The sequence below is a fragment of the Stegodyphus dumicola genome, chromosome 3 (genome assembly GCF_044657685.1).
Source record: "Stegodyphus dumicola isolate Sdum_Otavi_A_Nest chromosome 3, ASM4465768v1".
In the NCBI taxonomy this organism is placed as follows: domain Eukaryota; kingdom Metazoa; phylum Arthropoda; class Arachnida; order Araneae; family Eresidae; genus Stegodyphus; species Stegodyphus dumicola.
The window spans coordinates 187075863-187089962 of record NC_140770.1 but is presented as its reverse complement, the minus strand read 5'-3'; the positions used below and the strand labels follow the sequence as shown (position 1 = coordinate 187089962).

General features: G+C 30.8%; 1 protein-coding gene across 2 annotated transcripts in view; it reads right to left on the bottom strand.

The window, feature by feature from the left end:
• The window catches only part of Snoo (Sno oncogene), a 361064-nt gene extending 349722 nt beyond the window's left edge, over positions 1-11342 (bottom strand). For both annotated transcript variants that reach the window (XM_085813704.1, XM_085813705.1), the window contains exon 1: positions 9895-11342. In XM_085813704.1, coding sequence (XP_085669830.1) covers positions 9895-10923 — 1029 coding nt within the window. In that variant the 5' untranslated portion in view covers positions 10924-11342. The remainder of the gene's footprint in view (positions 1-9894) is intronic.
• Positions 11343-14100: the final 2758 nt, after the last annotated feature.

Here is a 14100-nt window from a genome sequence, read left to right as displayed (position 1 = left end):
TGATGGAGCTGTCTTCCATTCTGCACAGGACGTCCGAAACGAGGTTTATTTGTTTTTGGATTCGCGGCCACCAAGTTTCTGGGCTGAAGGCTTTGAAAAAACTAAAACGTTGGCAGAAAATCATAGATTTGGGTGGTGATTACTAATGGGTGGTGATAGATTTGGGTGGTGATAAGGGTACTGCTTTCACGTTTTTTCCCCCTACGCCTAAAAACAGAACTTTCAGAACAGAACTTTCATGTTTAAAAAGTTTGGGGGCGGAAGATACTTTTTAAGCAGTTACAGAAATCCTTTCAATTAACATTTACTTCATTTTCCCCTTTTTAATCATATTGATAATTATATATATATATGTAATAATAAAAGAAGGCAGAATACACTTAAAATTCTAACTGTATGTTCTTTTCTTTTTTAATGGCGACGGTCTCTTATTTGAAAGTACGTGGAATTAAATCCACAGCCCCGTAGTCACGTTGTTTTTCCCGCCTTTTCTACACGCACAGTTATAGAATGCTCTGAAAATATTTAAAGCGAACTGGATTGGCTGACGAGGCTGACGTAATTTTTTTTGAAGCTCCGCCTTTCCAGAGGCTATAAAAGGACTCGCAAAAGAATATCGGGGGCTTTTTCTTAAATGTCACGATGCAGTAAACTTCATACAAAAAGTTATTAGTAATTCTTTTTATTTACTCCGGATATCTGATTTTGTAACTGCTAGTTCTCCTGAATAATAATAAATGGATCCTTTTTTTTTTTTTTTTTTTTTAACTTATCGTCTGATAATTTAAGCTACGACTAAAGCTGGTACATCACATATATATATATATATATATATATAAATTATACGTACTTTTTTAATTTGACTTAACCTGTTTTTTCTACAGAAAGTTAACTTCGCAGAAAGCGATTTTACCTTACGCGCAATGTGTTAATGTCATAACCCCGCGTTCTGAACGGATTTAGTGTATAGTATTTTTTAAACAATTTGCATTGTTTATATCACATATTTTGCATTTCCAACTTTCTGCGAAGAACTCAGTTGCCTTCTTTCTTCTGAAAGAAGACAAGAAGATAACTGCGTTCTTTGCAGAATGATCTATGGTTTAACGAGATGTAAGAAGTCGCATGTCGATCATACTTTTTTTAAATAAAAATTTAGGGCAACACTGCAATCAAAGTCAACCAAGCAAAAATGCAGCATAAAAAATAACATCTTACATAAACAAGTATACTTTTTTTTCCATAAGAATACACCAATTCGTGAAAAAATTTAAATTACTGCTTTGCACAAGGTGGCGCCAAGATCTGCCGTAGAATGATGTTAACGCTCGAAAAACAATCACAGGCGAAGAGCATACAAAGTTGAACGAGGGGTTTAAAAAAAAAAGAAAACTAAAACCTTGAAGCCGTAACACACCATTCCAAACGTAATAAAAATAAAAGGATGGTTTAAAAAAAAAGAGAGAGAGAATTTTTACCCCCTTTCAAATTTGACATTACTTTTAGGTCAATCTCAAACAGAGAAAGGAGGGAAGCACACATTTCCCTGAAATCTTTTAGGCATGAACAGTTGTCAAAGAACACATAAAACTCGTCAGGCGTAAATATCGGAACTGCCTTATGCATTTCTGTGTCTTTTCACAAAGAATCGTCATATAGAAAAAGAAAATTAAGAATGATCACTACAATGAACAAACTAAAAAACACATCTTGGTGCTAAGCTCCTTCCCCTCCCCAAAAGGACTTCGTAGCATTAATTTTGTAACATAAGTGTTGTAAGGCAGTAAGTATAGAAACTAAATACGTAATAACTGCATTTTGCTCTCTACGCAAGCAGTCAGTCAGCGAAAAAGCAGACGAAAACTCAGCCATGAAAATTCTATACTCGAGATTAGGTGAAAGTACCGACTTCGAACTTCACTAATTCAGAACAGATTATTTTTCAAACACCTGCGCGAGGATCACATAATTAATTCATCATATGGCATTCATATGAGCATCGGAAACTGTATTTTTCTTTTAACAGAGGTTTCTCCTTTCTTAATTTCTTTTTTTTTTTTTTTTTTTTTTTTTTTTATTATTATTATTATTATTATTATTTACAATTGTTCTACCTAATTTGTAACATTACGCATATATTGTTTCGTAAATATATATAGTGGCCAAAGTGTACAATCAAAGTTCGCTAAAAGGAAAAAAGGGGAGAGCGCAATCGTGGTGAAAATACTAGGTTTCTTTTTTTTATCATTCTTGCAAAGGGGGATGTCGACTGTAATTCTTAATTCTTTTTATTTTTGTAACAAGCAAGAATTTTTGACGTAAAAATACCTTTTTAAACCCTATGTTATCAAACTAAATGCAATATACATACTGTCGCCATTTTACCGCCGTCACGTGTCATCTTCTACCAGAAGAAAACGCATAAACCGGCAAAATCAATTCAATAATAATAATAATTAAAGGAGCTAAATAATTTTTTTTTTAAATCTGGAAGCTTTCAGATTTTACATTACGCCCAAAGAGGGCGTTTTTTTAACTTCTTGTGTTTTACCTTCATTTGTTAAATATAATGTTCTTCGCACTTAAACCAAAAACTTCAGTTCAACAGCAATATGCCAAAATAATTTTAAAACGAGCATATCCTTTAGAATTTCCGATACACAGTCTTGCACGCTGGAGATAAAAACATCCCCCCGTACAGTGTTGTCATTTCTCGCTTTGAAATCGTTTATTTTCTTAACCAAAAATTCTTTAACGTCTGACAAAATATGAAGTAGATAATAAAACAAATTCCAAATTAGGGCTTCCAGATGCCCATATTCGCTGAAGGATTACGTTATTCAAAATTTGAGGGATCTAGGTACCGTTGTTTTATCACAATGCGAGACACATTCATACATTTATGTAGATGCTTCATTATTTAATTTCTTTTAGATATTAGAATTTTTTTTTTGTAAATTTTGATACCCTTTAGATTATAATTTCTCTTCATGCGCGTTTAATGTTACGCATGCGCGTTTAATGTTTATGCATGCGCGTTTAGCACAAAATCGAAGCAAACAACTTACATTGAAAGAAATATTTAATAAAGTAAACAAATAAATATTAAGCTTCTTTTGTAAAATTTGATACCCTTTAGATCATAATTGCTCTTTATTTCGGTTTAATATTTTTAATTGTATAATTTCTGCATGTCATCTTACCAGATTTAAATTGATCATCTATAATCCGGAAAAATCCCTAATCCGGAATCGCCGAAGTCTCGACGAGTCCGGATTATATTTTAATATCTCTCAAGTTATAAAAATAAACAAACTAGCACTCGAAAATTCGCTAAAAATCACACAGATCTGCATAGACCCTACGATTTAGTTTCACTCACTACAGCGTTAAAGTAACCAGACATGGTCATAGGTACAGCTGGGGGAAAACTTTCTAATTAAACTATCAATTTGCAAACAAATTTAAGTCGCCATTAAGAAATTAAAAGTTGTTTTTTGTTTGATAATAATAATGCTGAGATTTGGAATAAGTATTTCAGGAAATCAAAGCCAAGTGATGTCAGAAATCAAAATATGAGCCACAGCACACTTCTGCTTTGAAATCAATGTTCTTCAAGGTTAAGGATTAATCACCATAATATTTACGACTGCGTTTGTTTTATCACAGTTGTTAATCTAATGCAACAACCTTTAAAACAAGGAAAATGATCAAAATAATATGCTTGAAAAAAAGGAAAGAAGAATACGATACTGATTCTGGCATAATTTTATACGGAAAAAACATATAAGTATATACAGTACACAGTCCGTAATTCGGACGTCCATTATTCGGAATGATCCGGACCTCAAAGTCACAAACTTTTTTTTTTTTTGTATGCTTTACGCATGCGCTTTTAGCACAAAAAACGAAGCAACTTGCATTGAAAGAAATGTTTAATAAAGTAAACAAATAAATATTAAGCTTTTTTTTTTTGTAAATGTTGACACCCTTTAGATCATAATTTCTCTTCATGCACGTAATGCGTTTATGCATGCGCGTTTAATGTTTCCCCATGCGCGTTTAGCACAAAAAACGAAGCAAATAACTTACATTGAAAGAAATGTTTCATAAAGTAAACAACCTTTAGATTATAATTTCTCTTCATGCACGTTTAATGTTAGGCATCAGCGTTTAATGTTTACGCATGCACGTTTAGCACAAAATCGAAGCAAATAACTTACATTGAAAGAAATATTTAATAAAGTAAACAAATAAATATTAAGCTTTTTTTTTTTTTTTTTTTCTTTTTTTGTAAAATTTGATACCCTTTAGATCATAATTGCTCTTTATTTCATAAATTACGTTTTAATATTTTTAATTGTATAATTTCTTCATGTCATCTTACCAGATTTAAATTGATCATCTATAATCCGGAATCGCCGAAACCTCGACGAGTCCGGATTACGGACTTTGTACTGTATACTCAAACAGAAGAGATTGTACATTAGTCTGATCTTACAGTTTCGTTTATGTTTTATTATTATTATTATTTTCCTTGTAATTAAGTCAGAACGTCACAAATGAACGATCACAAAAACCTCATTTGACACTATCTAGGATATTATTCTTCATTGCTCGAGCTTCGGAACACAGTTTACTCATTCCCCCTTCTCTCCTCATGAACTATACTGTCTAAACCGCCTATTTTAGCACCACAATATTTCATGCTAATTTCCAATCATCTGAAAACTGAACTACTCTCACTATGCGAGCATAAAAATGACAAGGGAAATATTCTATTAGAGTTAAGCAAACTGCATTGTTCCATTCTTACATGATTATGGTTTCAGGCGATGGCAGGAAAATCATTATTTACCTGTTAATGACTTAATTTGTAAGTTGCTCAGCACAGAGAAAAAGTGTTAGCAAAAAAGCTGAATGAATTTTTATTTTATTTATTTATTTATTTTTAAGAAGTTATGTACTTTAAAAGTAAATATCCCTCTCAACAATAACAGCAATAATAATAATAATAATAATAAGTATTTCTAATTCAAAATCACAGTCACAAGTAATATATAGATATGCAAATTTTGATCACGAAATAAAAAATTTGATTAAACGTTTACAACAACAATTAATATAATTTCCTTAACAGCTCAATGAAAAATAGAACCTACTGCACCTTTATTAATTAAATAATTTCATTACTTATATTTTAATTTAACATTTTTTCATCAGTGATGCTTAATCAGAATACTCTGAACACTACAAAACATTACAAAAAGAACTTCCTACATTGAAATGGGCATTTACTTTAAAATGGTTGGTCTTGAGAATTTTGTGGTAAAATGATATGCCACAGAAATAATAATAAACTGCCACTATTTTTGATGAAGATAGAAAATATTAACATAATTATACAGGACCTTAAGTTAATATCTGAATAAATACCTACAATAGCCAGGTGACAAAATTTTAGATGACAAAGCCTGTAATTTAAATACAGCTTGTAACAAGGTTGTTGCTGATAAGCGATATTTATTCCTTTAACAATGTTGGGGGAAAGCAGTGGCAGAAGGAAGGGAATTAAAAAATGTTTCTGATGGTGTAACAAAAATTGTATTGCAAGGAAATTATATTGTTCAAAATTATTGTACTTTTCCAAAAATAAATTTTCAATTGATAGATATGCATCTTAAAAACTTTCAAAATGCAAATTGTGCACATTGGATAAACAACGACTTACTACAATTTATATTCTTAATTTTTTAAATATCAAATAAAAACAATTTCAAGCATTTTGTACATTCACAGAAACTTTAATACAGTCAAAAGTCTTTAATGCGGACTCGTCGGTGATTCTGGATTATCGGTTTTTCCGGATTATAGATCATTAGTTTAAATCTGGCAAGATGGCATGCAGAAATTATAAAATTAAAAATATGAAACCGTAATTTATGAAATAAAGAGCATTATGATCTAAAGGGTATCAAAATTTACCAAAAAAAAAAAGCTTAATATTTATTTGTCTACTTTACTAAACATTTCTTTCAACGCGCGCATGCGTAAAGCATACATTACGCATAGTCGAAATTAGAAAATTGCAACCAGAAAACTATTTGATGTGTATTCGTAATATTTATAATGACGAGGAATTTGATTTAAATCCTATCAAAGACCGAGTATATCCAGATGAAATGCTATGTTTAGTAAGGAATTATAATAAGCCGAATAAAATAAAAACATCTGCCCTGAAGATAAGGATAGTGCTGACAGATCAACTTCCAGTTCATTGTGCACCACAACGTTTCCCCCCCACCCCCGCAGAGCAGTGTAAAATTGATAAACAGATTTCAGAATGGTTAGAAAAACAAAGGACATGCCTTTATTTATTTTTTGCAGCAATTTTAATTTTTGTTTGATGGACATCGAAACATGTTTTGTTTTGTAGATCTTTTGGCAGGCTCCAGAATCGGAAATTCTTTTTGACATAATCAAAAGTTCAAGCTTACTTTTATAAAATTGCTCTAACAGTCTGCAAAAAAATAATAAGCCGGATCCAATTCGAAGATTAAAGAACATCGCAATCTGCAACATTTACTGAAATAGATAATTTTAGCTTAACTTATACCGTCCGTTATACATTAAAAGTGCATGCGTAAAGGTATTACGCTCATGCGTAAATGCATATGCGCATGCGTATAATGTGCAGAAAGTTTGTACCTTTGATGTCCGGATTAACGACTTTTGATTGTATCACATGGACTTGCATTTTCTTATGTTTCACAAATACACATTAGAAATAAAAATTTGAATTCAAAAAAATGACAACATATTAATTGTCTTTATTTCCATAATTTTATATTTAAAATGTTTTTAGATAAAATATTTCCTATCAGTCATAAATGAATTTGTGGAGAAATATAATAAGAAAAAATAAATTTTAAAAACTGCTTTTTTATCAGTTTTATATTGCATTAATTTTCATGTATTTCTTTAAAAATATTTTCATAATAAATTTTAAAGCAAAATAAACTCACTTTGAAACTTTTAAATAATGATAAAAATTCATTCATTCAACTGATAAATTTTCTTACAGATTATGCAAGACAAAAGAAACATACTATTCTGAACAGGAAAGAGATACTACGCACATGCATACGTACATAATACATTACACATCAAAAGATCAAGTATAAACATTAAAATGAAATGATGGTACTGGCCACTGAAAGATAACTTTGAATGCAAATATGGAAATACAGCACCTGAATAGGTAAAAATGCCAACCAAAAAACTCTCCAAGAATAACATTAGTTAAAAAATAATAAATAAATAAATATTATAATCAACAAAACAAACAAACAAAAAAAAAAAAAAAAAAACTTCCCCCCCCCCCAAAAAAAGAGAACAGAAAAAAAGATTTTAAAAAAAAGAAAGAAAAACATTTAAGATTTACATGCATAATTTAAAGTCATTTCATTAAGGAAGCAGGAAGAGATGTACAATTAAATTTAACAGAAAAATCCCTAATGTCAGATTTGCAGAATACAGTCAGAATTCTTATGCAAATCTCTAATCATATTGTAAAAGTAATAATACTAATATCATAAAATTAATAACATTAGATAATAATGTTAGTAACATCTCCAACAGGGTTTACACTGTTCTCTCTAAGTTAGACTGCAGGTTTTTAGTGTACTTAAGGAAGCATAGTGGAATTTTATAAGGTAACCAGTTTACATAAATTAAATTTAAATAACATCAATTAACCATAAGAAATTTGATTCTAAATGCTTTCCTAAATTTTATAACCTAATCAGAAAGAAGTAGATGAGATGATAGATAATTTAATTTAAAAAATACTTATCAAAGTTTTCTATGAACAAAAAGTTCATTATAATTAAAGCACTCTTAGAAAATGTTTTATTAGCAGTGGCATTTAAAATTTATGATACTAATATTATACCTTATATATTTTGTTCAAAATACATAAGGTATAATACTATTTATACATTTTAATAAATTTTATTACCAACAATAAATAATATAATATAAGAAAAGTTAAATGTAAATGCATCTGGGTTCAAAATGCAACAACAAAAGCAGCATCATTATCATTATAAGGGCACAGCCCCGACCCTCCTAGCCAGCAAAGCATATTGTGTTTCTTTGAAAGAAAAAATAACTCTGAAAAACTACAACAGATAACCTCACAAAAACTATCTGGGGACATAATCAACTTGACTGAAAGCCCACTGATCTCCCAGTACCATAATATTGATAATATCTTTAGTACTTTTTGATAGAAATAACAAAATTTATACAGAAATTGATTTATTCAGAATAAAGCTAAAACAATAACTATCTATCTCAAATTTTCATTTGTTAAAGCATGTCTGGAATTTAGGAACTCCAAGTTTACAAACCTTCAAATTATTACAAAATATATTTTTACATATATAATATGAGGGCAGTCAAAATAATTAATGTAAATGAAAACAAAATATAAGTAATTCAAGTTTCACTTCAAAAGGAAATTTATCTTTTAATTCAGGACAACTGATTATCAGCAGTCTATAACCAGTTTAAACTTTGGCTGTTAGATCTTGCTATTCGTCTAAATAACTATCAAGATTCAAATTAAAATTTAAATTAACAATATGAAATTCTGATTATGCACACAATATAATATGTTCCCTGTATAATAATGTATAACTCTGGGAAGCTATAGGAATTATGAACAATCAACTAAAGAAAAATATTTATATTTTGAAATATATTGTTAAAAATATATTACATAATTATCATGATTCACAAAAATTTACATGAATACAAAAACATGATAAATGAATACAAAAACATGATAAATGAATACAAAAACATGATCCACCTCTTTACCAAATTTTCACTCATCATAAAATAACTTTTCTAAAACTACCCAGACACAGAGAATTCAAAGTTTAATACAGCAAGAATTATCGTTTCTCTGTGATATTTGACGAAATAATACATTCCTGTATATACTTATTAAACTCACTACATTATATTTACTCACAAAAAATCTAAATCCATAAATATAAAAAAACAAATTACACATGTCAAATATTAATGTTTTTAAAACTATTTGGCATAGTCAATAAAATTTCATACAGCAAGCATGAAAATTTTTCTGCGACATTTTAAAAGGAAAGATTTAGAAAAATTCAAATTCAGACAGTACAAGACAAATACAAACAATCTGCTTGATAAATATTTCGTATTAGTTTAAATATAAAAATTTCACTTTATTGACATAACCAGGATTCAAAGCATACTTTGTAAAAAGAAGCCATACAAATCTTCCTTTCACCATTATTTTCAGTAATTTTGTTAGAATTCAAACACAAAATTTATCACCAATTCTTAACAATTGACTATAGCAAACAGTATGCCACTTTTCATATAAATATTACATTGAATGGATATTCCTTAAAATATACTCTGATTTAGATGTAACACTATCCAAACAAATTTAGTTTGTAATTCCATTAACACCAATTCAATGGTTACATATTAATCATATTAAAATCACAACTTACTTTAAAAAAAAAAAAAAAAAAAAAGCGCTTTTCTAACGGGAATAAACAATTATCCCCCTCCCTTATATGCTATAATCAAATAACTGAATACTGCACACATTTTGCATGGAAGCAAAAAATATAAACAAATATAGTTTTCAGTTCAAGATAGTACTTTTACCTAAATTATGAATATATGATAACTTCATTTCAATAATAAATTTGTTAGTTCTTTTCTCATTCGTAAGTTACAACTCCACCATAGTTTTATTTAACAAAAACAGTTACTTTCGGCATTAGTAAATTCTTAGAATAAAAATTTTATAATTAAACATAAGAGAACACTGACCTGTTTTCTTTTGTACTTGTGGTTGAAGTCGAAACGATTTTTCATTTCACTCAGAATCTCTACCAACTGCGGATTTTCTTCAAGTCCAACTTCAAGAAGGATATAAGACCGCCAGTTGAAAGAATCGAACCCCCAGTGACAAGTGCGATTCTCTTTTGGGTGGTGAGCGTGGCATACGAACTTCTGAGGGCTCAAGAGACCATGGCACTCAACACATTCGATGCATCGTGCTCGGGGTTCTGCGTATAAATCGGGTGTATAGAGTCCAGTACACCGGCCAAAACATTCATGATACACCCGAACTTGGAAGGGCGGTTTTACGTCTGGGTTCGGAATCACTTTTGGAGGGTTGCTGTCCAGTAGTGCCGCACACAGACGTTCAGCGTCCGTTTTGGTAATAAGGCCACAACTAGGGGCACTCAAGGGCAAGACGCCGGTGGCTTTCAAGACCTCAAGCTGCTCAGAATTGCAGCGGGAACAGAAGATGTGTAAATTGTCACAAACACAATTTATCTGCTGCAAAGTAAAGTCCCGGAGGACTGTATTCAAAATCTGTGGCAAACACAATCGTTTTTCACCGCCTACGCTGAAACAAGAGATGGTCTCAGATTCTAAAACAGTTTCGGATTTTTCACACCTGCTTTGATCTGCAGGAGTGAAAATTGGAGGTTGTTGGATAGGAAAAGGAGGAGGTGCTATAAAAGGGTCATACTCCAGATTCTGAGCTGATGAACTGGCATCAGTACTTGAACTAGCGGAGCTACTCGGCCTTACCTTCTTCAATTTTACTGTATCACTAACAGTAGTAGTACAGGAACTACTGACCTTCGCAGTATCGGTGGGGGTCAAGGTGCGAACTGGATTCGGCAGACTGACCGATGTGACCACATCAGATCCGGCGGGTGGCCAGACACCCATGACAGTGTTAGGCCCATGCAAGCTGGTAGTTGCACTAGCCTGATAAGTTTTCAGAACCCTTTTCAGGTGCGGCGGATACACCTGCCGCTCAGAGCCGCCGTCTGCTTCCATAACAGTAAGCTTCTCATCGGTTATATGGTCTCAGCGCCGGACAGTAAACAACCGTGGGCGCGACCATCACAGCAATAACATTCATCACACACGCACACACTTCACTACTTCCCTTCCTCAAACACCACTACGAGACGACGAAACGAGGAGCATCGCCTTGCTTACCGCTTGTTATGTCTGTTAAAAAGCTGGGGCAACCAGTCTAGTCGCAACGATGGCATGGCCATTGAGAACGTGGAGTCACCCCCTGTTTTTAAAAGACCGTTGTTCCTTGATTTCAAATCATTAAATAGCTATCGGTTCAAAACTGCGCGGAGATAACAGTAACGTATCATATTAAAACGGTTTATGTACAACATAATAGTTTAAATAGCTTTATAAATATTAAATATACGGAGAAATACAGCGCCATTCCAACAGCTGCGCTCCCTCCTGCGATCTACTACGGTAAACTCGAATGAAAATAACGCCAATTCTGCCGTTTGGAGAATTTATCACCTACTTGGCGAATTTTACTTAATCGATTTTTTTTCAATCGTATTTAGGAAATTTAAACAGTTGACTCCTAAAGGATATTAAAACCTATTAATTTTAATCGAAATCGTAAAGCTATCGAAAATGAGTTTTTCGCTATTACTGTTTAAATGTGGACGACGTTTAAATTTAATATAAGAAATTTTAAACTTTTTGACTGATTCACTTCGAGTCGATATTCCTGAGAAGGAAGAAAAAAATATGTTATAAAAAAATCTAAAAGCTTTCAGATTTTACATTACACCCAGAGGGGTACCTTTATTTATTAAATATCATATTCTTCGCACTTAAACCATAAAATTCGATTCAAGAGCAATATCGCAAAATAATTTTATAAAGAGCATATCTTTAGGATTTCTGATTTAGGATTTCTTTAGGTCTCGCGCCCTGAAGATAATTTCCCCCCCCCCGTACAGTGTTGCCATTGCTCGCTTTGAAATCGTTGAGTTTGTTAATGAAAAATTCGTTAAAGTGTTACGAAATATGAAATCGATAATAAAACAAATTCCAAATTAGGGCTTACAGATGCCCATATTCAGTGGAGGATTACGTTAGTGAAAATATGATGGCTTTAGGTACCGTTGTTTTATCAAAAGGGGAGACACATACATATATTTATGCAAAATCTTCATTATTTATTTTATTTAATTTTAAATATAACACAGGGCGATAATATTTGGTGGCAACAATTTGAAAAGTGTTCTTCATGCTACGTTTTCGACGCAAAATAACGAAACAAAACTAATAGCCCTTCTTGGCTATCGCCCTTTGGGCTAAAAAACTTAGGTTTCGAATTTATGTAGCAAATTAAAGAGAAATTTTAAAATTAGGATAATATCAATCATTTATTCCAATAAATGAAGTTCTTTAATGAAACAAATTAATTTAAGAAAATAATAATTTCTAGCATCACACAAAAGAAAGATTTATTTGTTTTTTGTTGTTTGATGAATACTGCGAGCTCTAAAATATGTTATCCATATTTATTATCATCAAAATATTTTTCTTCTGAAATAAATGTACTACCTATATAATAATTATTTTTTGTCCAAATAAGGTTTTAACTTGAAGATTTTATTAAATAAAACTATTTAATTTCAAAATTATGTCGTACAACGACATTAAAGAATTTCATTAAAAGCTTTTTACTTAAGTATTTTACGCATTTAGCAAATTTACACTGCCTGATAGTTGAAGCTCTTATAATTTAATACGATAATCCATATAAGTAACAAGTAATCATTATGGAGGAACACCGAATTGCAACATAATTAATTATATTTCTTTTTAAGATTTCTCATTTTCGTAAAACAAAAGTTGTAAAAAAATATTTGTTCGTAAAAAAATGTTTCATAAAAAATAGCTGTAAATTTGGCTCGAAATAGAATTCTCCCTATGTGATTTGTTACTTATTAAAATATAGCTAACTCTTTGTATTAAAACGCTGGAAAACAAAAATCAAATATCATTGATGAAATCTTTTGTTTCATGTATAATCGAATCGTCCTGTTTTCCGATATTTCGCTTTTAGACAATTTGTCTTTTGGATTCTTTTTATTAAGAATGTTTCTTTAAGAGTATTATCGCTCTCAGCCCTATTAATGTAACTAGCAGCCATAAATTCTAAGCATAATCCCTTCTTTCCGCACATTTCAGCATATTTAATTAATTTTAACGTATGTTTTCGGTTCTTTTATAGTAGTACCAATTTCTGCAAAGCTGTATAAAATTTGCACAGCGACATTTCTTACTCTACGTGCATTAAAAATTCACACACTTATTTTATCTACTCTTTTTTCGCTTAAAAATGTTTTAAAATACAATTTTGAAAATATTATAATGTGAAGAAAGAGAAAAAAAAATAAATAAATGTAAAAACGCTACTGATTTAAAGATTACAAAAAAAAAAAAAAAAAAAAAAAGCTGAAATTAAAGACCAAAACCTGAAAGTAAAGAAATACTAGATATTTTAATATCACAACTCAACCGCAAATAAAATTTTTTTTAATTTTTTTTTTTTTTTTTTTAATCTGAAAACTTTTAGATTTTATATTCTGCCCAAAGAGGCCTTTTTTTTTTTTTTTCTTAACAATTTGTGTGTCACCTTTACTTATTAAATATCATGCTGCTCGCATTTAAACCACATAAAATTCAATTCAATAGTAATATCACAAAGTATACAGTATATCTTTAGATTTTCCGATAGAAAGCTTGGCGTGCTGGAGATATATATATATATTTTTTTTTCCCTTACAATGTTGCCATTGCTCGCTTTGAAATCGTTGAGTTTGTTAATCAAAAATTCGTTAAAGTTTTACAAACTAAAAAATAGATAATAAAACAAATTCGAAATTCAAGGTGCATTGTGGTGCCCATATGGTCGTTTTTTCACAGTGCTAGAAACATGCATACATTCATGCCGATTCTTCATTATTTAATTTCTTTAAATATAATACATGGCGCTAATATTTGACGCTACAAAATGCCATTTTGAGACTAATAGTCTTTCTGGGTTACCACCCCTTTGAACTAATTAAACAAAATATGCTATTATTTTCATTTTCTAAGAAGTAAAAAATTAATGTCGCTGGATTTAAGTAATTTAAAAACAACAGCTTAAAATTTAGCACCGAATGGTATAAA